The following is a 27601-nucleotide window of genomic DNA, read 5'->3' as shown; positions in this document are numbered from 1 at the left end:
CCAGGCAGGTGGCCCTCTAGGGGAGCCCCTTCATCTCCACCTTCCAGGCACACTGGGTGAAGCTGCTTGGTGTAGCAGTCCCAGCGTGTCTGGTGGCAGCACGTTTACAAAGCAGTCTATTACCTGGGTCCTAGGTTGGCACTCTTCTGCCCACAGAGAATCTCCTGAGGCCATCCCTGTGGGGAGAGGGGGGCTTGGGGGGTGAAGGAGGTGTCCTGGAGTCTCAGCCACCTGTTCATGTGACTTCCTTGTGCTTCAGAGACCTGCTCAAGGTTGGCATCATCGTCCACATTGACCTCCCCTGGACAGTGGAGTGAGGCATGCAGCTCAGCTCACATACTCTCGTGGGGTCCGGTATTTGGTCTCTACCAGTGTCCAGCAGCAGATCTGGAGCTGTTGTTCAAATGGAGAATAGTTATTTTCAGCAGCTGTATCTTTGCTACGTGCCCCTTAGTGTCTGTTCTAGGATTCTCTTCCTGGGATCTGCCCCCAGACACCCTGCGCTAGATCTGTGGGGTTATCTGGTGAAGGGGTCAAAGAAGCACACTCAGATGTGGTTAAAGTAGTCTTTTTTTTTTTTTTTTAAGTAGTCTTTTAAGGTCAGAGAGGCTCCAACTTAGCTAAGCAAAGTGATCAAGCCCCTCCCAGCTGTTGGAGTGAACACACACTGAATCCAGTTCAGTTCAGTCACCCAGTCACGTCCGACTCTTTGTGAACCCATGGACTGCAGCACGCCAGGATTACCTGTTCATCAGCAACTCCCAGAGCTTACTCAAACGCATGTCCATTGAGTCGGTGATGCCATCCAACCATCTCACCCTCTGTCATCCCCTTCTCCTGTATAGTGGGATTTTCTTTCTTTTCTTTTTTTTTAATTTCTAATAATGTCCTTTCACAGCCTTGAGAAATTTCATAGAAATAGCACCTGGAATAACAGCATATATTAAGAAACTGTGTTGATGATTATTTTTCATGTTTTGCTTAGACTAATAGACTTGTTACAACCCCCAAGGCCAGATCTAGAAGGGAGTATGACTGGGATCATGAAAGCATGGACCTTGGAACACCTGGTCGGCATTAGGTATGATCACTGCCTACGCACTTGCTGATTGTTCCCAAGACTATCCCAGAAGGGAATGGCCTGGGGTAAAAACAAGGAGATCTGGACTGTGTCAATGTAGTGTCCTGGGAAAGATAGATCAAAGAAAGTTTTGTAGTCTGCAATCAGGAATAAAAGCTGGACTCAGAGTGGACTCTGCACCTCAGTCCAATAAGAGGCTGCAGGTCCCCTGACCCATTGCACCAGATTTCGTGTTCTGTTTTCATTCTCATCACTTGCTCCCGGACCTTTAGGGCAACACTCCTGCCTTCAATCTTTCCCAGTATCAGAGTCTTTTCCAATGAGTCAGTTCTCCAAAATATTGGAGGTTCAGCATCAGTCCTTCCAATAAATATTCAGGACTGATTTCCTTTAGGACTGACTGGTTTGATCTCTTTAGAGTCCAGGAGACTCTCAAGAGTCTTCTCCAACACCAGTTCAAAAGCATCAATTTTTTGGTGCTCAGCTTTCTTGATGGTCCATCTCTCACAGTTCAAGTAAACTCCAGGAGTTGGTGATGGATAGGGAAGCCTGGTGTGCTGCAGTCCATGGGGTCACAAACAGTTGGACAACAATGAGCGACTGAATTGAACTAAGTGAACTCTCACATCCATACATGACTTTGGAAAGACCCTAGCTTTGACTAGACAGATCTTTGTCAGCAAAGTAACGTCTCTGCTTTTTAATATGCTGTCTACGTTGATCATAGTTTTTCTTCCAAGGAGCAGGTGTCTTTTAATTTCATGGCTACAGTCACCATCTGCAGTGATTTTGGAGCCAAGAAAATAAAGTCTGTCACTGTTTCCATTGTTTCCCCATCTATTTGCCATGAAATGATGGGACCGGATGCCATCATCTTTTGTTTTTTTGAATGTTGAGTTTTAAGCCATTCTCCTTTCACTTTCATCAAGAGACTCTTCAGTTCCTCTTTGCTTTCTTCCATAAGGGTGGTGTCATCTGCATATCTGAGGTTACTGATATTTTGATTCCATCTTGAGCTTCATCCAGCCAAGCATCTCACATGATGTACTCTGCATGTAAGTTAAATAAGCAGGGTAACAATATACAGCCTTGACATACTCCTTTCCCGATTTGGAACCAGTCCATTGTTCTATTTCCAGTTCTTACTGTTGCTTCTTGACCTGCATACAGATTTTCAGAAGGCAGGTCAGGTGGCCTGGTATTCCCATCTCTTGAAGAATTTTCCAGTTTGTTGTGATCCACACAGTCAAAGGCTTTGGCCTAGTCAATAAAGCAGAATATGTTTTTCTGGAACTCTTTTGCTTTTTATATGATCCAATGGATGTTGGCAATTTGACCTCTGGTTCCTCTACCTTTTCTAAATCCAGCTTGAACATCTGGAAGTTCTCAGTTCACGTACTGTTGGAGCCTGGCTTGGAGAAGTTTGAGCATTACTTTGACAGCGTGTGAGATGAGTGCAACTGTGCAGTTTAAACATTCTTTGGCATTGCCTTTCTTTGGGATTGGAATGAAAACGGACCTTTTCCAGTACCATGGCCCCTGCTGAGTTTTCTAAATTTGCTGGCATGTTGAGTGCAGCACTTTCACAGCATCATCTTTTAATATTTGAAATAGCTCAGCTAGAATTCCATCACTTCCACTAACTTTGTTTGTAGTGATGCTTCTAAGGCCCACTTGACTTCACACTCCAGGATGTCTGGCTCTAGATGAATGATCACTCCATTGTGGTTATCTGGGTCATGAAGATGTTTTTTGTACAGTTCTTCTATGTATTCTTGTCACCTCTTCTTATTATCTTCTGCTTCTGTTAGGTCCATACCATTTCTGTCCTTTATTGTGCCCATTGTTGCATGAAATGTTCCCTTGGTATCTCTAATTTTCTTGAAGAGATCTCTAGTCTTTCCCATAATGTTGTTTTCCTCTGTTTCTTTTGTTTTCCTCTATTTCTTTGCATTGACCACTGAGGAAGGCTTTCTTATCCTCCTTGCTATTCTTTGGAACTCTACATTCAGAGAGGTATATCTTTCCCTTTCTCCTTTGCCTTTAGCATCTCTTCTATTCTCAGCTATTTGTAAGACTTCCTCAGACAACCATTTTGCCTTTTTGCATTTCTTTTTCTTGGGGATGGTCTTGATCACTGCCTCCTGTACAATATCACCAACCTCTGTTCATAGTTTTTCAGGCACTCTATCAGATCTAATCCTTTGTATCTGTTTATCACTTCCACTGTATAATCATAAGGGATTTGATTTAGATCATACCTGAATGATCTAGTGGTTTTCCCTACTTTCTTCAAGTCTGAATTTGGCAATAAGGAACTCATGATCTGAGCCACAGTCAGCTCCCAGTCTTGTTTTTGCTGACTGTATAGAGCTTCTCCATCTTCAGCTGCAAAGAATATAATCAATCTGATTTCCATATTGACCATCTGGTGATGTTCATGTGTAGAGTCATCTCTTGTGTTGTTGGAAGAGGGTGTTTGCTATGACCAGTGCATTCTCTTGGTGAAACTCCGTTAGCCTTTGCCCTGCATCATTTTGTACTCCAAGGCAAAACTTGCCTGTTACTCTAGGTATATCTTGACTTCCTACTTTTACATTCCACTCCCCTATGATGAAAAGGACATCTTTTTTGGTGTTAGTTCTAGAAGGTCTTATAGGTCATCATAGACTATTCAACTTCTTTGGCCTTAGTGATTGGGGCATAGACTTGAATTACTGTGATATTGAATGGTTTGCCTTGGAAGCAGACAGAGATCATTGTGTCATTTTTGAGACTGCACCCAAGTACTGCATTTCAGACTCTTATTGACTCTAAGGGTTACTCCATTTGTTCCAAAGAATTCTTGCCCACAGTAGTAGATTATAATGGTCATCTGAATTAAATTCACCATTCTGGTCCATTTTAGTTCACTTATTCCTGAAATGTTGATGTTCACTCCTGCCATCTCCATCTCTTGGACCACTTTCAATTTACCTTGATTCATGGACCTAACCTAATTTACTCTCTGGTAAATCAGTTACATTGATACATCCAGCCAAACCTACATTAATCTCTGTCCACCTGGACTGATGTCATAAGAATCCATTCCCCACACACTCCTCAAGTTTCCGATGATAAAAGCAGTGAGTATGCTGCAATTCTTTCATTGTGTCAACATCTCTGGGCTTTGCTGTTTCATCCCGGGCATGCTGGGATCTGACTCCAATTATGGCCTGGAGTTAATGAGAGGCGTGTCTTGAGAAGGGTCAGCGTCCCTGTTCCAGGTAAGCACAAGTAAGCTCGTTAAGAGGACTTCAAGGGGGTGAGGGAGGGGTGATCTCAGGCAGGCAGAGGGGCCATTTTCTCTGACAGAGGCTCAGAGGGGTGGGGGGGCTGGTTAAAGGGTTGCTAGTATCCTCCCAACTGTCCTTTCCTAAGTCTCAGGACCCTACTCTTCCCAATAAAGAGCCCAACTTCACAGAAAAGTCCAGGTGAACTTGTGACTTCAACTTCTGTGGTAATTTTGTCTCAGGTAAGACTACAGGCAGGTCTGACCTTTAGCCCCATCAGCCCTGAGCCTACAAAAGATCAGGAAAGGCTGAAGGCTTGCTCTGAGAGTTTACAGTCAGAGCTTCCAATTTTCTCTCTGAAATCTCCCCGTCTCAGGAAAAGCCCATCTCACAACGCTCCACCGCCTTGGGGCAGCCTTGCCTTCAGCGGGCTGTCCACCCAGGCAGTGGCAGGTGACAACCTAAATGACTGTTTGGCCAGTGCCTGCTGCCAGGCAGGTCATCTCTGCTCTAGCACAATCATATCATCAGCTCCAGATCCCCATTTCTGTGGGTCTGTTTCCTGTACCAACTACATATGTCTCAACGTTCAATCAGGAAAGCAGAAACTTCTTCAGCTATTTCAGACAGACAGGGATTTAAAGCCGAGAAATGACTTCGAGGGTGTGGAAGGGCATGTGCTGGAGCATGAGGGAGCTGCCGCTGAGATGCAGCTTGGAGATGAGGAAGCTGCTGCTGCCCCTGGCTGGGGGCCGGGCCAACACTCCCCCCTAGACTGCCCAAGGTGCTGCTGCAGAGTGGAACCCCACCCCACTGTGCGCAGTGCAGGTGACTCCCTGTAACCAACCCCCACCCCAAATCCCCGCATGCTGCCAACAACTTCACACAACCATAAACGATGCTTCCTCCTCCATCCGTGCTGCACCCTCGCACCTGGGTCTCCCAGAAGCCAGCTGGCGGGGGGTTCTGGGAAGCGTGGTTACCTAGCGCCCGGGGTACAGGGGCAGGTGCAGTGGGGAGGCAGCAGAAGCAGCGGGCACACCTGAGAGGCTGTGAGGATACATGGTAAACAAGAGCACCGACGACAGAATGATCTGCTAACTCATGTGTTGCTTCTCGTGCAGGGAAGTTCTGAGGATCTCAGATTCTTTCCTTCTCCCACTCGATTAGGTTCCAAGCTTGTTTCCTTTTTTACAAATGCTGGGCACATTCCCTCTTTCTGCAGATCTCTCTTTGCCTCACTCCTTACTTCTCAAAATGGCCAAATACAGCAACGTGTCCTGCCAATTCCACAACCTGAGCTTCTCACCCTCCTTTTCTCCTTGAATTATTCTGGCTCTTTTCATCCTCCAGATGCTTGCCACACTCCTTCCTAAACTTAACCCATCCTGCTGTCAAATATGCTGGAAGAGGAGAAACCTGATTAACAAACAGACAATACCTGCTAGAGAAACAAAACTTAAAAACGATGCCAGTCTGCTTCCTGTGTGGACCAGGGACCCTCATGGGTAGCCTGTTTGCAGAGGAAAGGCTTTCCTTTGGCTCTGAGCTGAATCCTCAGGCTGAAACAGCACCTCCATCTCTGCTTGGCACAGGGCGTGGTGCCAGTCAGTCACCCCTCGGCAATCAGGATGAGCGTTTTAGTTGGGTCTGCTCCCTAGCTTCAAGGCTCTTCAGGCTCCCCACTGCTCTCAGAAAGCAAGCCGAGCTTCTCACCTGCCAGTGGAGTGGGTCCCACCTACCTGGCTCACCATGTCTCCTGCACTCTCTGCCTCACTTGCTAAGCTCCAGCCACAATGGCCTTTTTGTTCCTCAAATCTGCCAAGGCGTCTTCCAGCTCAGGTGTTTTCCCACACGTTATCCTGTGAGAGTGCTCCATTCCTACCTCCAAATCTGACCTCAGGGACTTCGCTGTTGGTCCAGAGGTTAAGGCTCCGCCCACCCAAAGCAGGGACCCCGAGTTAGATCTCTGGTTTGGGAACTAGAGCCCACAAGCCCCAGTTAGGATGGGGAGCGGCCAAACAAATAAACATTAAAAAAAAAACAAAACAAAAAAACTGACCTCGTTTCATTTCTCAGAGACACCATGCCATCACTCTCATGGCATTTACCACAGGGGATGTTACTTTTCTTATCTTCCTTGTATTTGAAACCATGCTGTGAGAACAGGGACTAGAGCTGTCTTGCTCACTGCCTGTAGCTTTCCTCTGTGCCTAGAAGGGCCTGCCATGTACTGGGGGCTCTTCTCCAAGACCTGAGGTCACACTGTCCTTGGGTTCTCAGCTTTCTCCTTCCAGAGACAAAGCACGCAGCAGGTGCTAAGGTGGCTGGGTCATCACGGCTGAAGGGAGATGTGAAGACTTATGGCACTGCAGACTTCAGTAATCTGGGGCATCTGTGCTCTCTGGCTTCAGCTCCTCTCATTAAGATTGAAGGGCAGTGGTTTTCAGAGCCTACGAAACTTGCAGAAACACGCTCTGCAAAGTACACATTTTATGTTTTGTAATCATTGCCTAAGTGATAGGCAGAATTGAATCAAAAAGGTTAAACAAGGTACACTTTTAATCTTCCGGACCCCTTTCATGTGAATTTTGGAACTGAAGTTGATTTGGGGTGAAAGAACCTTGTAACAGGAACAGGGAAAAATTCCCACAGTAGTTTAGGCTTCTGCAGAGTGCTGCACAGTTGGCAAAGCACTTCCTCCTTCTCAGCTCCTTTGACACTCACGGCTGACCTGAGAGGGAGGCAGCACTGGATGGATGGGCGGATGGCTTTGATCTTTATGCACCAGGCATGTTCACACCTTTTAACAACCCAAGATGGGTGCGATTCTCCTGTTTCATCTTTGCAAATGAGGAAACAGTGGTTTGGAGACAGTCCTTTGTTGTGAGTGGAAAGACAAGTCTTACTCCACCTCCCAGCAGTATTCAATCCTGTTGAAACAGTATTTTTCAATTGGCTTTACAGACACATATAGTCTTGTTTTTTCTTTTACTCAATGGCCACTTTCGAGTTTCCTTTGCTGGATTTTTTTTCATCTCAAAATGTTGGGGTAACCCAGGTTATAGTCCTCAGATTTTTGTACTCTATCTACACTCTCCTCCCAGATACATTCATTCAAGTCCTTGGTTTTAATTATCACCTGGACAATCACTGCTCCAGCCTGAACTCCAGGCTGGAATAGCCAACCGGCCAGTCAACACTGCCACTAGTGTTTCAAGGAAATTGAGACTTAATTTGCTCTAAACCCACCCCTGCCAAATTTGCTCCTCCTGCAGGCTTCCCCAGATCAGTAAACAGTACCACCATTCTTTAACTCAATTCTTTTCACCACCATCCTTTCCCTTAGCAAGACCATGATGAAGTAAAATTTGTATTTTATGGCAAGACAAGGAAACAATTACATTTTAAATTCTGTTTGGGCCTCCTCCTTCTCTCCCTGACCTGTAGTGTGCACCTGCACTACATATTCACCACAGCTCCTCAAAGGCAGGAGTGCCTGCTCAACTGTGAAGATCAACTTTTTTTTTCCTTTCTTTTCATGCTAGCGATGGAGCTTCTTGTAAGAACACTGTGCTTTCTCGGCTCTTTAGGGGGTCACGTGACTTGCTTTGCACATGCTTACCTGGATTGTGTATCCTTGGTGAACTCTATGTAGAACATCAGTATGTCATTTTGATGTACAATCCTCTGTCTTGAAAATGTACCTGCTATGCCTTCAACTTCTAAAAGGTGTTAAGGACTCTCAGAGTTTCTGAGAATCTGCTTCTACTTTATAAACCTCTGGCTTGAATAAAATCCCTTTTTCTTCTTGATAGTTAATTGAATTTTCAGAGATTACCTGTTGGCTCTATCTTCAAATTAGGTCCCCAAAATCTACAACCTACTATTTCCACCACCTCTCTCCATCCCTGTAACAGCTTCTTACCTGAACTCTGCCTGCTTCCATTCTCACTCCTCTATGGCCTATTCACATACGGCCACCTGAATATTCCTTGCAAAACTTAAGTGGGGCCTCCCAACTCTTCTGGAAAGAATTCCATGATTTACAAGACTCTATCTGATCCGGCCCGTGGCTATTTCCTATCAGTCCTTACTCACGACAACTTCAGTCACATTAGCATTCAACTCCTCACTTGCAATCACCTTCAACTCTACAATCTCTTTGCCTCCACCTTTACAATCTCTCTATCCTTGCGACTGCTCTCTGGTCTATTCACGGTCAGCAGAGGCATCTTTCTGAAACTTAAGACATATCCCATCATCCCTCTGGTATCTTTCAACCACTTCCCATTTTTCTTAGAATAAAAACCAACAGGACCTAGCCCCCGGCTACCTCTCGGACTTCACCTAGCACACCTGCCTACACAGCGGTCATTTTGCGCTTCTTAAAAGGGTCGTCCCTCAGGGCCTCTGCCTTGTGGCTCCTTTAGCCGGCAGAGCGCTTTCTAATCAGTAGGGCTGTTTTCTCTCCTCACTGCCCAGCCTTTTCCCTTTTTGCCCCGGTTTCTCTCTTCCCACGCTGTTTTCCTTCACGGAATTTCTCAGCATCCCAAGGCCGAACCATCACCCACAGCCACCCCCGCCCAGCCGGAGCCTCAGGTCGCATTTCCGCCCCGCGCGCACAGCCGCGGGGGGAGCGCGGCATCACGGGATTTGTAGTCTGCCCCCACCGCCGCGCCACCCAACACTACAACTCCCACGGGGCAGTGGGACGTCGCTCCCCTACACCGACCGTGTAGGCCGGCCACCTTGCGGCTGGTAGGGGCTGCCGCCGCCGCCGCGGGGGCGGGGCGCAGAGATGGCGGACGTGGTCGTGGGCAAGGATAAGTGCGGGGAGCAGCGGTTGGTGTCGCTGCCCCTGTCCCGCATCCGGGTCATCATGAAGAGCTCCCCCGAAGTGTCCAGCATCAACCAGGAGGCGCTGGTGCTCACCGCCAAAGCCACGGTGAGGCGGGCCGTGCGGGGAGGAGTTGAGGAGCGGGGGACCGCGGTGGGGGCCGCCCGAAACCGTCGCGCCCCGCCCCGCCCACCGGGCCCTGCGAGCTGCGGTGTCCACTTCGGGCCCCTGCGCTGCCGCCCCTTTTCTTTTGAGGGTCGCCTCACGCCCCTCTCGCATCGCGCGCGCCCCAGCTCCCGCGCGCGCCCTTCGCCCCGCCCCCCGGTGCCGCTCCCGCCCTCCTTCGCGCGCCCGGCCGCCCTTTCTTTCCTCTCCCGCCCTCCTTCGCGCGCCAGGCCGCCCGCTCTTTCCGCTCCCGCCCTCCTTCGCGCCCTCGTCGCCACGCCCGTCCCGTTCCCGCCGTCCCTCGCGCGGGGGAGGTCTGGGCTGCGGCGCATAGGTGACTTTTGATGTCCCCTCCTCGAGCGTCACTGTACCAGGGGCCCCACAGCCCCTCCTTTTGCTGCTTCCGGTCTTTTTCGTGGCTTTGTGCCGCAGCTCCTTAAACGGTTCAGGGAGAGGGCCCGCGGCTTCCTCAGAACGTGCGGCCGGGCTTGGCCGCTTGCCCACGCTGTCCCGAGTCTCCTGGGCCAGTTGTTGTACAGTCGACGAGTCGTGTCCGACCCTTGGCGACCGCGTGGGCTGCGGGACCCCAGCCTTCACTAGCCCCCGTAGTTTCGTTGAGTCGGTGATGCCATCCAGCCATCTCTCGTCCCCTTCTGCCTTCAGTCTTTCCCAGTATCAGGGTCTTTTGTAATAGAGTCGGCTCTTCGTCTCAGATGACCGAAGTATTGGAGCTTCATCTTTAGCATCAGTCCTTCCAGTGAATATTCAGGGTCGATTTCCTTTAGGATCGACTGGTTAGACCTTCTTGCTGTACAAGGGACTCTCTCAAGAGTCTTCTCCAACACCACAGTTGGAAAGCACAATTCTTTGATGCTTAGCTTTCTTTATGGTCCAACTCATATCCATACATGACTAGTGGAAAAACCATAGCTTTGACTGTAGGGACCCTGGGCCAGAATTGAAGTTTTAGCCCCCTCGTAGGCCCAAATAATTGTCTCTTGCTTTGGTCTAGGTAGGCCAGAACCTTCCTGTTCTTAACCCTTGGCCAGGTTTCTGCTTCACAGTCTTTAACTTTCCTTGGAATCCATTTTCCAGCCCTCTTAGTTGGGTAGACAGTGTCCCTAGGGTATGTTGGTCAAAGCTGTAGCTAAAGGAAGTAGGAAATTGAGTGGTTTTGGGGATGTTTGTACCATTTTATTCTATAGATATTAAGGAGTTAAGAGTTTTGCAGTTACTTCTTTAATCCCTTGCTAACTCAATTATATGGATTTAAAATAAAACAGAGAGGCTCATTTCAGATGGTTGCCTTAGGGAAGGTATCTGGGTGAAACAGGAAATTGATCATTTTTTACCTTCAGGTTGTTGACTTAGGGTTGTAGGGGGACCACCCTACACAATGTACATTGAATACACAATGTGTGTTCTTGAGCGAAGAAAATTTGTGGATGGTCTCTTGCCCGTCTTTAACTGTAGAGGTTGGGCATTAAACAGTTACGATTTATTGTTATATATTTTTTGTAAGTTAGAAATCTAAAATAAACTTTTAGGAAATCCCTGCTTTCCTGCCAACTTTAATTCAGCCTTACTCTCTTCCTGACCTCATATTTCTCCTTTCTCCTTTTATTTCTCCTATAATTTGATGAACCAAGATAATCTGCAGTCATCTAAACTTAATGTAATTTAATGAGGTCTGGTAGGTTTTCAAAGCACTCCTTTCATTTTACTTTTTCATTTTGTTTTAGGAACTCTTTGTTCAATATCTCGCCACGTATTCCTATAGACATGGCAGTGGAAAAGAAAAGAAAGCACTCACCTATAGTGACTTATCAAATACTGCGGAGGAGTCGGAAACTTTTCAGTTCCTTGCAGGTACTTCGCTTTTGAAACATTCTGGTCAAAAAATAGTAATTACAGCTTTTCCTGCGCTCTTTTTCTGCTTTCACTGAAATAGACATCTTGGTGCTTCCTCCAGGTGCCAGTTTACCTGGCACGGGACTAGAGGTTCAGTTTTGCCTGAGTGTTTGTAATGCGGTTTACCTAGAGCTCGAATTAACTTGGCATCCTGCAGAGGGTGTCTGGGCCAGCCGGGCAGGCCCCTCCCTCAGACTCCTCCTTACTTGAATGGGGAAACAAACTCATCGTTGTTGTCGCAGAACAAGCTGTGTGCACCACAGCTAAAAAGAGCTTAAGGTGGTCCTTGGGGCCAGCGTTGTGTCCGGTGGGTTGGACAGGGTTGCTTCCAGTGGTTATCAGCACAGAGAAAAGCATAGTTTGCAATCAGTGAAACAGAAACAGGTACTTAGCATTAGTCAGGAGGCAGTGCTAATTTCCTGCCATTTCACCCCAGAAGTGTAGTCTGAAATTTGTCTCCTCTTGGAACCTGTTTTAGAGGTCATAGCAGGGACTAGCACGTTTTGAAATTTGCATTGCTGACGTTAGTTTTATGTTTTTAAGATATATTACCAAAGAAGATTTTAGCTAGTAAATATCTGAAAATGCTTAAAGAGAAGAGAGGAGAGGAGGAGAACAACAAGGATGAGAGTGAGGACGACGAAGCGGAATCCTGACCCCGAAGATCAGCAGCGAGGACCCTCCGCATCAGCACCTTGGCTGTGAAGCGGCGTTCGTCTGTCCACCCTTCAGAGACTGCACAGACATCGTGTTCTTCCCTGGCTGAGACCGGGCCTAATGCACCTCTGCCATAAATAGCCAACAGGAAAGGAGCCCAGGCAGCAGCCTCTCTCCCCCAAGCTCACGCTGCAGCTGGAGTGGGAGGGGACTGCGAACAGACTATGAACCGGAAGGCACAGCCCGACTGCAGCGCTGAGCTCCAGAGGCAACGGGACTCTGCTTAACTTTCTAGTTTGAAGATAGATTTTCAAGAACTTGTAAAATACCAGTTGTGTAGATCCACATATGTATATTTTGAAATTAGTTCTGGTAAACAGCTAGATCCTGTTTTAGCTAAATATGTAGTCTGTAGGTAGGATTTTTGTATTTCAAGACAATCTGGCTTTGTATTCGTCCAACTACTGCATTTTTTTAAACTGTAAAATAAATTTTTCTTTTTTATTAAAAGCTGTATTTTTTTTTTTTACATTTTATTTTTAATTGGAGAATAATTACTTTACAGTATTGTGATGGTTTCTGCCATACATCAAGATGAATCAGGTATACATATGTTCCCTCCCTCTTAAACCTCCCTCCCACATCCCTCCCTATCCCACCCCTCTAGGTTGTCCCAGAACACCAGCTTTGGGTTTCCTCTTTCATACAGCAAATTCCCACTGTTTTACATATGGTAATGTGTATGTTTCAATGCTACTGTCTCAAATCATCCCACCTCCCTACCCCACATGTCCAAAAGCCTGTGTATGTCTGCATCTGCGTTGCTGCCCTGTAGATGAGTTCATCAGTACCATCTTTCTAGATTCCCTATATATGTGTTAATGTACAATGTTTCTCTTTCTCTTTCTGACTTACTTCACTCTTATAATAGGCTCTAGAAAATGCATTCCTTTTTATAGCTGAGTAATACTCCATTGTGTATATGTACCACAGCTCCTTTATCCATTCATCTGTCGATGGACATCTAGGTTGCTTCTGTGTCCTATCTTAAGTAGTGCTGCAGAGTGTTGGGGTGTATGTGTCATGGTTCCCTTAGCATATATGCCCAGTAGTGGGATTGCTGGGTCATATGGTAGTTTTATTCCTAGTTTTTTAAGGAACCTCCATACTATTCTGCATAGTGGCAATATCAGTTTTAATTCCCACCAACAGTGCAAGATGGTGCCCTTTTCTCCACACCCTGTCCAGCATTTATTGTTTGTAGACTTTTTCTGATCCGTGTGAGGTGATAACCTCATTGTAGTTCTGATTTAAAAGCTGTATATATTTTTATAGTAAAATGTGTTATGGAACTAGTTTTAGAATCGTCTATTACTTTTTTTTTTAAATTAATTTAGTTTTGGCTGCCCTGATCTTTGTTGCTGTGCTTAGGCCTCCTCTGGCTGTGGCCAGGGGCCTACTCCTGGTTGCGGTCTGTGGGCTTCTCTTTGTGGTGACTTCTCTGCAGAGCAGGGCTCTAGGTGCATGGGCTCAGTAGCTATGGCTTACAGGGTTAGTTGCCCCGAGCCTTGTGGAAACTTCCCGGATCAATGATCGAACCTGGGTCTCCTGCATTGACTGGCCAACATGTGGGATCTTAGTTCCCCAACCAGGGGTCAAACCTGAGCCTTCTGCAGTGGAAGCATACAGTCTTAACCACTGAATAACTGGGGAAGTCCAAAAACAAGCACTTTCTAATATTTCTATTCTTGGAGAAAAATTTCATATCACATTATTAAATGAAATACAGTAAGAAATATTACCTCTGCCTAAGCATGTCTGTCTTAAAAAATTACAAAGCATTTTGTATTATTGAAGACCTCCATCATTTTTACTATTCCTTCATAGTAATTGTTTTTACTATCCACGAGAGAAAACCATAAGCCCTATTTCTATTCACATTGGGTATATTTTAGCTCTCGCCTTTTCAGTCTTTTTTTAAAATTGAGTTTGAAATTTCACCCAGTAAAATCATCCTTTAATGTCCATTCTGTTGGTCGTGTCAGCAGTCAATATATACAGAACGATTCCGTCACCCCAGATGTTCCTCTGTATCCCCTTGAAGTTAGTTCCTTCCCTTATCCCCAGGCAGTTGCTGCTGTTTTCTGTCCTTCTTGTTTTTAAATTTTATTGAAATATTTTAAAATCCACTTTTTAATGTACAGGGTTTTTTAAAAAAATAATTTATTTTTGGCTCTGCTGGGTCTTCGTTCCTGCACAGGCTCTTCTCTGGTTGTGGCGAACGGGGGGCTAGCCTGCAGCTGCGGTGTGTGGACTGCTCATTGCAGTGGCTTCTTCTGTTGTGGAGCACAGGCTCTGGGCTGTTCGGGCTTCAGGAGCTGTGGCTCCCGGGCTCTAGCACAGGCTCAATAGTCGTGGCACATGGGCGTGTGGGACCCTCCTGGGCCAGGGGTCAGACCTGTGTCCCCTGCATTGGCAGGTGAATTCTTTAGCACGGAGCCCCCGGGGAAGCCCCAGTGTGCAGTCCAGAGCTCACAGAGGCAGGCATGTAACCGCCACCACCGAGGCACCGTGCTCCTCTCCTCCGCCCTGGCAGACTCCCCCCAGAGCGGGAGTCACAGACTTTTTCCAGAAAGGGCCACAGGGAAATACTTTTCAGTTTTGTGGGCTACAGGATCTCTCAGTCCTAGACAACTCTATTACTAGTTCAAAAGCAGCCACAGACAACATATAAAAGAATGAGCATGTCTGTACTTGAGAAAACTTTTCTTTATGGACACTGAAATTTAAATTTTGTATTATTTTCATGGGTCATGGAATCTTTTGACTTCTTTACAATCATTTAAGAATGTAAAAGTCAATATTATTAGTTTATATGCCATACAAAAACATAGCAGGCCACACTGGACCCACAGACCATGGTTTGCCCACTCATCTTTCCAGCATGTCATATAAATGGAATCATATAGTATGCAGGCTTTGAATCTTTATTTTTAGCCTAGTGCACTTGCAGGTATCAGCAGTCCATTCCTTTTTACTGCTGAGTAGGATTCCTTTGTATGGATGTACCATTTCTTTACCCATTCCACAGGTGAATGGGTAATTCGCAATTTGGGTTGCTTCCTGTTCTTTGTCCCCTCCCCGCCCCCCCGCCCCCATTTTTTTTTTTCCTTTTTAAAAATCTGAAAAACTTTCTCTTGTCTCCCATTTTAATTGTTAGAAATAAAGCCCTATAAATATTTGGTACAGGTTTTGTGTGATTGTGATTTTTTGTTGTGATTACTGTTAATTAAAAATTTCTATGTTTATCTGAAATTTTACATTTTCTATAGTGAACGCATATTGTTTTTTTAAAAAAAACATTGTTCTTAAAAATCAAAAAATAGCTTTAAAACAAAAACTTTGGCCTGCTTTAGCTCAATGTCTATCCTAGGGATTCTCAGCTATTTTCCTGTTTTCTTAACCCCACCTTCCTTATTTCTTAACACGACATATTCTTTCCAGTACAGACAGAAGTCAGACAGCCCAGAGGGAGGCCACCAAGCAGAGGGTAAGTGACCCACTAGGCTCAGACCCCAGATATGGTCAGCTGTATCCCACACAACATGGAGCTCGGGTTCACACTTGATTGGGGTTTAGCTGAATGACTTTTTACTTCACCCTTTCTCATGGCTGCTAGAGTGGGAACACCCACCTCATCCTAGATACCACATTTGTTCCATCCAGTTCAATCCTAAGGCTTATATCCCCAGACTCCCAATTCTCAAGGGGCCCAACGTATAAAATAAGGCTGTAGGCTTCTGTCACCCAAGGCGTGCTTCTACCTCAGAAGCCTGGAATCTTAACCTGTGTTAATCTTAATCTTAACAAATAAACACATGAGTAACAGAAGGTCTTTGGGAGAGGCAGCTGTAAATACAAGGAATTTTATTTTATTTTTTTTGCTGACATACTATGAGGCAAAACAAAATTGACACCATACAAAATAACTTTATAAAATATCATTCACATCATATTTTATCAGATTTACAGCATTCTGTGCATGTTAAAGGTTATGTAAGGAGGTGAAAAAAACACTATGCCAAACTTTTTAGTATTAGTTTATATACACACAATAAGAAACAAAAACAAATAACTGTTAGGTTTTCCATGGATTTATTGCAAAAATAGTGCAAACTACTTAATCTAGTAAGCTGTAAAACAAACTCGAAAGGACCCAGCTAAGCTTAAACACCACAATAGATGCTCAGTGTCTCAGCCTTTAGCTTTCTTCACCAGTTTAATCTTTGTCAATTAAGACCACTCCCCGTCTGTTCAGTTTAGGGTGAGTGCCGGGAACAGAGAAGTGTCAAGACCGGCTCTTCAGAGCCCAGATGGACGCGGCTGCCTAGCGCCAGCAATACCTTTAGGATCATGCTACTTTACTCAATGGCAAGTTTATGAGGTCTGTGTTGAAAACATTAAGATGCCATGATGTTTAAGTCTGACCTTAGAAGTAAGTCATCCAACCTCTTGGTGATATGGAGAAAAGAATTAAGAAAGCAGCATGAACAGAAAGGATTGGAAACATTATTGTCTGCTTATAAACATGGTATCCTTTTTCTCAGGTGTATTTGGGTAAAGTATAATCTCCTGGTGGGCAACCTTTGAACCAGATATTGCAGTAAGTTTAAAAAAAAAAAAAAAAGGCTACTGTAACCCTACAAGAGTAACTTTAAGATCTCTTCAACAGCCTGTTGGGGTCCAAAAAGCATATATCTAAACAAAAAAAATAAGAGCAGAACAAAATGCTACATATACAAGCTAAAGAAACAAAATGCAGCATATTCAGGTTTTTTCTTGAGGTACCTATATAAATTTAATCACCTGCCCCAAAGTACTCTTGTTAGGTAAAAACAAAATGCTTACTGGTGAGCCAATTGCAGGGCATGTATTATTATTGAGAAAGTGCAACAACGCTGATCTTTACATGCAGCATACTAAAGGATGATTTACTCTTTACAAAATATAGCTTACATATTGACCTGATGGAAGTTTAAAAATTAAAAAACATTTAACTAGAATCATCCCAATTTTTTTTTGAGATCCTGCAGCAAAAAGCCTCCCAAATCAACCTTCAGAGTTTTGCCACTAAGGAATGTTGGTTCTCTTGTAAAATTCAGAGATCTCTTTAAAATAGTAAAACTATATACTACAGGAAAGATCCCTAATTTTTATTTCTTATTGGTATAAAATCAAATTCTTAAGACTCCAAAATATTGTGTTACCTCCAAAGAATTAAAAAAGATTGCCATAGTAGGAAAAGTCTAGACTTGTAAACTGCCAAATATAAAAGCATGGAAAGTCATCGATCTCCTATCTTATTTTCTCACCTGCCAGAAAGCTTTTCTAACTCACAGAAATCCTGGGGTGCTGCGCAGCACCCCTGCTCGCCTCCCCCACCGCCCAGGGCTCTCCCTTCCTCTGTCGATGGCTATCCGCACCCCCACCAGGAGGTCGGGAGAGACTAAATCGACAACAGTCCATCCGTTACTTATGAAATGAACTAGTAAAATATGCCTGGGGCGGGGATGGGGGGGCACGCGTGATGAAAGAAGCAAGGACAAGAGTGTGTGTGAGCTGTTTTGGCCGCCCCTTCATTGGCACAGAAAATGAAGTGATAGCTACAAATATATGCATAGAAGAGTTTGAAATTTGCTTGTAAAATGTCATATTTGCTCTTGGGCCTAATTTTTTCTTTTCACAAGAGGGCAGTTGGGATTCCAGTATGTGTTAGTAGTTAGCTGGGGTGATCTCTCAGATTCCATGGCCAATTGGGCTTTTTCTCCCACGTACAATATAAAATATTTAATTTCATACTGATTTTTTCAATGTATTAGGATTAAACACGAAAGGCACAAAATAAATAAAAATATTATTAAATAAACGGAAATTATGTTTTCAAGCTTTGTGTGGAGTTATATATGTCACTGTTTTGTTACTTTTTCCAATTTAGTTTGACAGGCTTAGTAAATAGCACCCAACTGTTTAACTGAGGTAGATCCACATTGTAAAGAAAGCTGGGTCCCCTCCATTTTATGTCTAAATTTAAGATGCTTTTACAAAAACAAAAACCCATTTAATCGTAAGCAGAAGCAATGACAGGTGGCACTACCTGAAGAAAGCTTAGAACATGAGCAGGTCTGCAAAGATTAATACCCAAATCATACTCTCCATCAGCCATAAAAACATCTCAAACTGGAGGGAAAAAAAAAAAAATCAAACATTTAAAAATAACCCTGACAAAGTCTCAAGACTTTCAGAACAGGTCTTTGACCGACTGCCACAGAAATGCACAATGGTCCGTTTTCACCAAGCAACGGCAGCAGCCAGACCAGACAGCGAGCGAGAGCGCTGTATCAGTGAGAGTTCCCTTTGTAACTCCGGAGAAGAGACTTGTTGAATGAAGATATAGCATCTTGATCTGAACAGTTTAAACTCATTCTGCCTAATATTTTTGCATACTCTGAAACTTACAAATTTAATATCCGATTAAGGCTTAATTTAAAGTGGCATTACCACCTAGCATCATGCAAGCATGGAACATCCTCAGAACACACAGAATGGTATTAAACTAAAAGACAAGGACAGGAAGCCTCAGAAGCGTATTTAGTAGGTACTATAATTTCATATTTAATTTTACAAATCATGTAGCAAATGAAAAGTCATACAGAGGCCAATGCATATAAACACTAGTTTATACAGGAACTGTCCATTTACACAACAGCAATGCACGGTCTCTATACTGCAAGCACAAGACACTGCCACGTAGACCCACCACACAGGTAGACGCGTCCGCAGACAGTACGCACAGTACCACCTGAAATGAGGCCCTTTAGCTGCTCAGCTTCTTAGAAAACAGTAAACTTTACATGGTCATATACATTTTGATTCAAAATGTCTTTCTAAAATTTTTTTTTTTTTGCGGGAGGCGGGTGGGAAATTAAGGGGAAAGATCTACCTATGGAACTTTTGAATTCATTTTTGGTTTTTTCAATTATTTTATAAAAATAAAATAAAACTAGAAAAGTTGATAAAACTCAGGGTTAAAAACCCCTCAATACATATTAGGTAAGCAATCTAAAGTGTACCAGAGGTAAGAAAAAATCTGGATTTAGACACTACATTCTTATGTTTAATGAGTAATTAGCCACTTTGCTGCACAGAAACTCACAATTATTCCCTTAAAACTCTTTAAAAAAGTAAAAACTCACTTGCCTCTATAATTACAAAACATGAGTTGATACCTTGAACAACTACATTTAAAATCCACGATCAAACTCAGGAGGCGACGTTCAGTTCAGTGCTAAACCGCAGACTTCCCAGGATTCTAGTCACATGTGCATCTGGCTTTGAAGAGGAACCCAAGGTCATTGCCGTCCAGCCCCCTGCTGGCTGGCGCCTCGGCCTTCCAGGAGGGAGGGTGAGGGGAGAGGAGAGGACCAAGGGTGGCCACCAAGAAGGCTTTTTAAGTTTAAACATTGGGTCATTTCCCCCACTTAAAACCATCCACTGACAGAGAAGGGTGGCTTTTAACTGGACCATCAGCCAAGATATCTGCTCAACTCAATACCTGGCTTGGAAAAGTCAGAGCTAAAACCTACATCTTCGAGGTGGCAGAGCCTGAGTCCTGCGTGCAGGGCTCCAGCTGACACCACTCCCCGCATGTTACAAACCACCACAAAGAAGACTCCGGCGCCTGAGACGCACCTGACCTCCGAGTCTCCACACGCATCTCACAAAGACACAGTGCCGGCTCCAATTCCTTCCTGAAAACAGTCTCACTCCGTTACACTCAACATTCTCGATGAGTGAATGAGAACAAAACCCCCAGGGTGGCCGGTGGTCACGGTCAGTGCCTGACTGAGAGAGAGGTCTTGTGGACAGATGTGCTCAGGCCCTGGGAGGAGGCCCCAGCCAGAACCCAGCGGTTCCTGCAGGGGGCCGTCCATGGGAGCCAAGGAGCAGAGGCAGCTTCAAGAGCAGAGGGCCAGCTTCCTTCCAACAACGACGCAGCCCTGATGCGATTCCGAAAGGACGCTGAGGATTGGACATGAAAGGCACAGAGGCCGAGATGGGGTCTCCAGAGCGTGCTCCACTTGGCACCACAGAGGCCAGGGAGGCCTGGGCACCACCTGCCTCCTGGGCCAGAGGGGCTGCCCTCGCCCACACCTAGGGTTGTTGCCAGCATCTCCAGAGCACAGAGGAGCCCAGAGGAGCCCAGCGCTCCCCACATGAGCGCCCAGTTTTGTCAAGTCGATCCTGGGATTGACTTCCAGGTCTGAGGACCTTGAAGATTCCAGAAGTTCTGAATGAGGTTGGCCTGAACATGAGGTTCCCGGAGACACATGGGGTTGGGGTAGTCAGTATTTGGTGTTTTAGCTTTAACTCTGAACTACTCACATCCAAGCAAGTTGTAACTAGCCTCCTCTGACTGTCTGAGGGTGAGGACTCAGCCCTCAGTCACACCATCAGGGCCATCTAAGGTCTAACACACTGCATTTCTCACAGCAACCAGTAAGACAGAAACATGTTAACAAAAGCACCAATAATCTTCTTCAGTTCCCTCATCTTTAGTGACCTTTCATGAGCGCAAAGGTGGCGAAGAGGGAGGAGGCCCACGTTGGGGCCCCAGGGGGCCACCAGAAAACCCTGCCTGCAATTCCGGCTGCAAACCGAGTCACTGAAGAAGAGCCCAGCAGCTCTGGGCTGAAGCAGGTTGGTGGATGTGGCGGGCACCCCCCACGTCCACACCCCTTGGGGTGGTCTATGTCTACAGGACAGCGCGACTGCAGAACTGCACATTCTTAAGACTGCAAAGGGCACTTGGCGCTCTGGGCATTATAGCACAGCATGTGGCGTTAAAGGCAAGGGCTTCCTCCTAATGGTGCCCCTGGAATCTCTCTGGGCCAAAGTCAAGGTTGAGGTGTGTCCAGAGGAGCTCGGAGCCGCCACCTCCCACCCAGACGCCTGTCCCTCCAGACTTCAAAGCAAATGCTCACCTTCTGAAGATGAGAACACGAGGAACCTAAAGAAAAGATGCGAAGGAGCAGAGGGTGAGCCTGATAGTCCCACATCAGCGTGTGGGCACAGCACATTTCTGACGGCAAAGTGGTAAATCACACAGGCTGCCAAGCTCTCCCAGGCCAGCCGCCCCGCAGGGGGCGTCCAGTCCGGGGCGCCGGCAGCGGGAACGGCCGCCCGTTCAGGATGCTGCCGCCCTGGCCCCTGTGCTCCTCTCAGACAAAGGGTCTTGGATTTGAACAGAATATTTTGCTTTTGAACCTTGGCTCGTTTTAAAGTATGGAGTGAGAGCACTCAAGGGTTCCCAAGTCAGAGGTCAATGACACCTGCACTGCATTTTGAAACCATGCAGCTACTGTAGAAGAACTATTTGCACGAGAGTTGGTGTTTAAGCACCTTTGTGATTTTACAGAGTGTACAAAAAGGGAGGAGAGAGAAGGAGCCACTTTCAACCCATTCATAAGTAAAGCAGGAAAGAAAAAGTGCTTCCTTATATCAAACAGGACAGGGAAATGCCAGGACAGCAGGTCCCTTCCGGGTCCCGCTGCCCGAGGCCCCGCTCCCGAGGGCGGCGCAGAAGGGCCCTCGCGCGTCCTTCCTGCCGGCCACTGAGGGTCCCAGCACGTCGGAGCTGGGCAGCCCTGAGGAGCCCCTGGTCCACCCGGACGGCCGGGTGGGGGGAGGGGACTGCCCGTGGGTCACAGTATGGCACGCAATGTTCAAGCCAGAACTGAACAGAGAGATGTTCACGATTCTGTTTATTCAGGCAACATTTTGGCTATTTTCAGTGTGGACAGCTACGCTTAAAAGCAAACATGAATCTATTGAGAATTCAGAGGTAGCCTTTATCTGCGTTTATTTATTTTTAAACTAAAAGGTACTTACGAGAAACCACCTTCTGTAGTGATATGGCTAAGCCAATACATTCACTTTAGACAACAAAATGGCAAAACATCCAAAAAAAAAAAGCATTAAGTGAAGGCGCCGAGATGGCGTCAACGTGACGGGAACACACACTCAGGTGACTGGCTGGCGTGGGTGTAAAAGCTCCTTTGTGTGTCTGCGACTGGGGAGCCTGCCCACAAGTGGAATCACACGCTGGGCTGGAGCCCCCACTTCTCATCTGGCCAACGCGCGAGGCCCAGAGGAACGGACAGCACTGGGGCTCAGGTCTGCCTGGCATCTGTGGATTAAGCCACAAATGACAGTTCTGACGCAACAGCAACCTCAAGGCTTTCAAATGACGGCTGACCAAAGAGAAGCAAGAGGGACCCTGACTCGCTAGTAACATTGGCCGTTCAGACACTTCCTCTCTGAGCTGTCAAATGCTGGACGGAGGTAGAAGCACATGCTTTAGGGAGTCATGGCAAATAACAAGGAATTAAACAGACCAGAAGTATTCAAGGGATTTAGAACTAATCCTCTTAGAATTAAATCTTCAGACTGCAAGGAGGGAGCACATTCTCCTTCCGATAGACCACAGACTTCCTTCCAGAAAAAGACGGCAAAGAGGCTAATTTGTCCTTCATGAATGGTCAACACACGCGCGCGCACACAGACAGACACACACACGCACACACACAGACACGGCTGCAGAGGGGGAAGGGCAGCGGGCAGCCCACACAGCTCTAACACATAATACTGAAAACCATGGCAGAGTCACCAAAACAAAGCAACATGTTGTTTCACACCATTTCTGCTATCCTAAATCTATTTACAATCATTTCAAACAAGTACAGCAGATGCAAAGTTGGACATAATAAAAAGGAAGCTGTCAAAAAATCAGTGCAATTATTTTGAGTTGAAAATTTTCCTTACAAAAAGTCAGCATGTGTGTGTAACACGGACAGCCCTATTACACAGTCACACGTGCACTGTGTCTACACTGAGAAACGTCACTGCAGCCGCGACTGCTGGCACGGCAGCTAGAGAGAATATTCTTGGTTGCTTTGGGGGAGGGCTTTAAATATAAATAAGGTATCTGCATTCTGAAAGTGAGGTGTATGAACACTGAGGAAGTTTCTATTTATTTGTACATTCCTTTTCTCATGAGCGTGAGAGATGAGTTAGAGAGAGGTCACAGGGAAATTCTATGGCTTGTCCGGGCCACTGGGATTGTCCACTGTCTGGATTATGTCAGCTTCTAAAGCTCCTCCTAATGGAACTGCCTTAGGTGTAGGAAAATGCCCATGAAAAAATCCTTTGAACTGTCCAACAGATCAAAGTCCCACTCAAGGATTCCGTCAGATCCCGAGGGACGGCTGCATGAAATGAGCCAAGCGCTTGCCTGGCACCGAGCGGCCAAGAGAAGCTGCCCCGGCCTCCAGAGCCTCCTCAAGGCAGTCTGGTCTCCCCACTGCAGGACGCTTGGCTGGCCTACCCTTAACGTATTGTATCAAATATATAATCTGCCTGAAAAACTGCCTTGTAAAAATAAAATTTAAATCACCCTGCAGATCAATGCAAAATTACACCGCTGCATATATAAGAAAAACAATTCATCCAGAAAAATTACATTTGTGGCTTTCAAAAATAAATCATCCAGCAAACTCGAAGGTAAACATCAGGTAATTTATAAAAGTTGGGGGAAATAATTTCTATCATATTCACCAGGTACCACATGCACGGTAATATCCATTGTCAGGCAAATCAAACCAGAGCAGAAAGGGAAAAAAAAAATAAATAGCAACATTTGCATTTAACAACAATAAGAGTAACGTACAATATACATCAATACCCACCCCCCCACAACCCTGCTGTAGTAATTGAACTTGAACTGTGTCTTTTAAGGAGCGCACGCTGGGGTAAACCTCAGTCACAGCACTTCACACAGCACACAGAGGTCACTCCACCTCCGACCAGCCCTCCCGGGGAAGCCCGCAGAGCGGCCAGGGGTCTCTTGTGGTTCCAGGGCGCAAACACCCGAGCACGGAGTGTGAGAATGCTGCCAAAAAGCAACACCATCTTGAAAAGAGGCAGACCCGAAAACGTAGCATCAAATGTGTCTGCAAAGACTTTCTGAAGCAGAAAACCAAAACCCAAACACTCCCTTTCTAAAGGTACAGGTATGCATTTTATAAAATGTGTCTGAACCGGGGACATCTGAGCTTATCAAAGGAAGTACACCAACAGCAGGATGGCATCTCAGCAGGGCCAGGGGGCTCTCCTCACGGCGACCAACACCTCTCCCTGGGTTTCTTTCATCACTCAGCAATCAGGGCGAGAGCCCGTCCAACAGACTAGGAAGTGGTGAAGACAGGGGCCTACGTTAACTTTTCTCTGGGTGAATGTTACCAAATACATTAGGAAGAGTACCAGGATAAGAATCTAATTGAGACACCTCTTCTAAAGAGATGAGATAAATCCCAGTTTTCCTTTGAAATGAATCCAGATCTCTACATCACAATTTTCACATTCAGTTTGCTTAAAGCAAGGCACACCTTCCTTAACAGTGGGGTGGGGCAAAGCCAGCGAGCAGACACCTCTGCAACCTGCACGGACCTCAGGAAACCCTTCAAACACGGGCGGAGTCCCGAGGTGCCCGGAGCCCCTCTCGGGCCAGCCTCAAGGTCACTCTTGGGGGGGGGGGTGGGTGGGCACGACCTGCTCAGACAGGCAGGGGTCCTTCTCGGCTTCCACGCGAGCAGGGCTTGGACTCACTCTACTGTACTCTGAGGTTTCATGCTGTCTCAAAACTTATCCTAATAGTGGGGGGATTGGTAGGAATTTGGGAAAACACTTCTTTACCTGAGAAATTGTAACTACAGCCATTTCAATTCTGAACCATCAGACACGCACAAAGGTATGTAGCTACCTCAGCTGGAGACGTCTGGTTTATGAATGCTCTTAAGTAGTAAAAGTTTTATAAAACAAGCCTAGGGCTATAAAAAGTACCCGTCTCAAAGTACTTTGGCCCTCTAGAAAGAAAACTTTTCTTCAAAATGATTTTTTTTTTTTTTTAAGAATTTAGGTCTCATCTTCTGCCAGCCTGTAGTCTTCCCCAGCACATTAGCTCAGAAGACGTCTTCCTGCATTTCCCAAAGGAGTGCCTGGGGGAGCATCCTCTCCAGAAGGTTCTAGATCAGAGGTTCTCAGACTCCAGGCAGCCCAAGCCCCCAGCTGATGGCGACAAACTCAATGCCCAGCCCCCACCCTGGAGACTCTGACTCGGCAGCGAGCGTGGGAGACTGAATTTTTTTTTACCACTACCGCCCCGACCCCCCAAGATCCTGTTGCAAGTGGTAAAAACATACCTTGGAGACACAGTTCTACATGATACTGAACATGGCTGAAAACTAACCTCATTGAAGACTTTAAAAGTGTTTTAGTGAGAAGATTCCCTCCTTCGCTTGAATGCTCCCAGTAATTTAAGCCAAGAGTGGACTGTACTGGTGTCCCTCAGAATAAGAGAAAGTGCCACTTGATAATAAAATGACAGGGAATTGCAACATTTCTTTGAGCAGAGGCTTCTGTCATTTAAAAAGAAAAAAAAAAAGGTACAGCAAGAAGAGACTAATGCCATTAATAAGACACCCACATTGTGCGTGCACACATACACCACTCTGAGTATATATTGACACAAATAATAGTCATCCCTTTGTCGCTGCCCCCAAAATCCAGGCCAAGCGTCCCGCACAGCGTGTCCCCGCCCCTCCTGGCCCCTCAGAGCCCCCACACAAGACGGAGGCAGGCACTCACCCCAGCAGGAGACACCCCAGCGCCAGAGGCCAGTGTTAGGCCTGGATGGGCAGGGCCATCGGCAGGGCCTGAGGGAACCTACAGACGTGAATCAGCACCAGGGAAGGCTCGCCTCCTCCCTGGACTCTGCACTGAACGTGGATTTGATTTCTGTACCAACAGCCTACGAGGACAGAAAGCCCCCCTAGCACAACGGAGCTCATGAGCTGTCCACAGTACTAACTACTCTTAGTGCAACGGTTTCTTGATTGGCGAACCCACGTCTGGGGCCAGGATGCAAATCCTAGCAGAAGGGCCTGCCTCTCCCGCCACTCTGCCATCAGCCACCCGCCGAGGGCAGCGCTCCTTCGCAGACCACTGGCCTCACGTCCGGCAGAGGGCCACCACCGACAGCCTTCTCCAGTTTCAGTGCATAGATCCTATGACGCTTGGCTAACAAAACACACGCAGATGGATGTGCACGCTGCTACACGGACTCGCTCCCGGGAGTGGAAGGACACATACATTCCATTTGTGCTTAATCGTCTGCACGACACACAAGGGTGAGGGGGCGGGGAAGGGGCGTGACTGCCAGGAGCACACCCGGGCCCCCGGAGGGCCAGGCTGTGCACTCAACGCGTGGGGGCGGGCCACGGGCACGCGGAGTCAACCGCATACTCCTGCCCTTCAGCACTGAGAACCACAGGGGGTGGTCCAGGCTTCAGGACACTCTTGATATGCTGAACAGATCACAAGAAGCACCCCGTAGTCAATAAAATGAAAAACAGCATCTACCTACCACATTAATACTGCAAACCAGATATATATATTTTTTCTCTTACATTAAAGACATAACAGTGAAAAAGGATTGTACTGTATTTATCACCACAGACCCGTATTCTTTAGAAACTTTGGAAAATAAATGTCACAGTCCTATGGGACAAATCTTATGATTAGACTGTCGGCATATTGTCTTTTTTCTTTTTTTAAATAATTATTTATTAAAATGGCACTTGTCTGCCAATCTCTCTGGACCTGTAAATGTTATAAACACACACGGCCCATCTTCTGCCACCATGTCCTCCTTCGAGCTGCGTGGAAGGCGGCCGGTGGCAGAACGAGAGACGCCAGGCGTCTCGCCTGGCCCCTGCCCTCGGGTCCCGGACAGCTGGTGGGAGCCAGGTCAGGAGTGCGTCGGCGTCACTCTGAAACAAACTTTAGTGACAACGTCAGAAGGTTCAAGGCTTTAAAACCACAGCGTGTTTTGTGTTGCTTTCACTCTCATAGAACGTTCACAGCTAGTTTGAGCCCATCAATTTCATAGAGAATCATGTGTTAAAAACAAGTAAATTAAATGACCAAATAAATTAAAAATGTTTTAAAGCCCTGAGTTCATAAACTGGTTTTAGGAAATTTTTAGGAAACACGGGACTCTATTTCAATAAGCAGCTTATAAGATTTTGGCAAACCATATTTCCTACGACAATGGGGGTCTCATACAGGTCTGCAGTTCAAAATCCAAGTTTGAAGTCTGGGACGGAAGGCATTCTGGAAAACGGAGAATCTACTAAAATGGATGACGTGTCATGTTCGATGCTGGCTGTCACGGAAGGGCTGGGCATTGGTTGGTCTGAGTGTAGCTGGTCTCATGTGAATCCCACTCGGTACACAATCGTAAACACTGGAACATGTCAAGCAAAGTACATGGTGCGCAGCGTGTCCTGGTGGACCTGCACGGCCTTTGCCAACGCCTGATGGTCGCGTCCGTTACTCTGCCCGGAGGTGTGGCTTCCTTCAGCACTGCGGGGATGGGGGACAGAGAGCGCGCGCAGCCTTTAGTGCATCACGAGGCAGCACACTGGCAGCTAAGTGAGGGCCACACACCTCTAGCAAGGCGGCCACACAGCTAGCCAGCGGCGGCAAAGAGGCTGGCTT

General features: G+C 46.4%; 2 protein-coding genes and 1 long non-coding RNA gene across 5 annotated transcripts in view; 1 reads left to right on the top strand and 2 right to left on the bottom strand.

The window, feature by feature from the left end:
• Window positions 1–813: 813 nt before the first annotated feature.
• On the bottom strand, window positions 814–8964 carry LOC122679501. The gene is made up of 3 exons (XR_006336419.1): window positions 7979–8964; window positions 6416–7286; window positions 814–925 (listed from the first exon to the last, which is right to left on the bottom strand). It is a non-coding gene; the product is annotated as an uncharacterized LOC122679501 (long non-coding RNA).
• Window positions 8965–9037: 73 nt separating this feature from the next.
• On the top strand, window positions 9038–12436 carry CHRAC1 (chromatin accessibility complex subunit 1). The gene is made up of 3 exons (XM_043880253.1): window positions 9038–9301; window positions 11101–11227; window positions 11813–12436. Exons 1-3 carry the CDS (start codon window positions 9155–9157, stop codon window positions 11923–11925), a joined length of 387 nt encoding a protein of 128 aa, XP_043736188.1. The 5' UTR covers window positions 9038–9154; the 3' UTR covers window positions 11926–12436.
• Window positions 12437–15836: 3400 nt separating this feature from the next.
• AGO2 (argonaute RISC catalytic component 2) overlaps window positions 15837–27601 on the bottom strand; it is a 91666-nt gene continuing 79901 nt past the window's right edge. For all 3 annotated transcript variants that reach the window (XM_043879088.1, XM_043879089.1, XM_043879087.1), the window contains one exon: window positions 15837–27466. In XM_043879088.1, the coding sequence (XP_043735023.1) occupies window positions 27358–27466 (109 nt within the window). In that variant the 3' untranslated portion in view covers window positions 15837–27357. The remainder of the gene's footprint in view (window positions 27467–27601) is intronic.

The sequence above is a fragment of the Cervus elaphus genome, chromosome 21 (genome assembly GCF_910594005.1).
Source record: "Cervus elaphus chromosome 21, mCerEla1.1, whole genome shotgun sequence".
NCBI lineage: Eukaryota > Metazoa > Chordata > Mammalia > Artiodactyla > Cervidae > Cervus > Cervus elaphus.
Note: the sequence above shows the minus strand (reverse complement) of the source record. Positions and strands in the feature narration are given on the sequence as shown.

Excerpts from the sequence above, each read along its gene's own strand:
- CHRAC1 (XM_043880253.1), top strand. The coding sequence starts at position 9,155 with ATGGCGGACGTGGTCGTGGGCAAGGATAAGTGCGGGGAGCAGCGGTTG. Across the intron at positions 9,302-11,100 it reads TGCTCACCGCCAAAGCCACG|GAACTCTTTGTTCAATATCT; the intron begins GTGAGGCGGGCC and ends ATTTTGTTTTAG. Across the intron at positions 11,228-11,812 it reads AACTTTTCAGTTCCTTGCAG|ATATATTACCAAAGAAGATT; the intron begins GTACTTCGCTTT and ends TATGTTTTTAAG.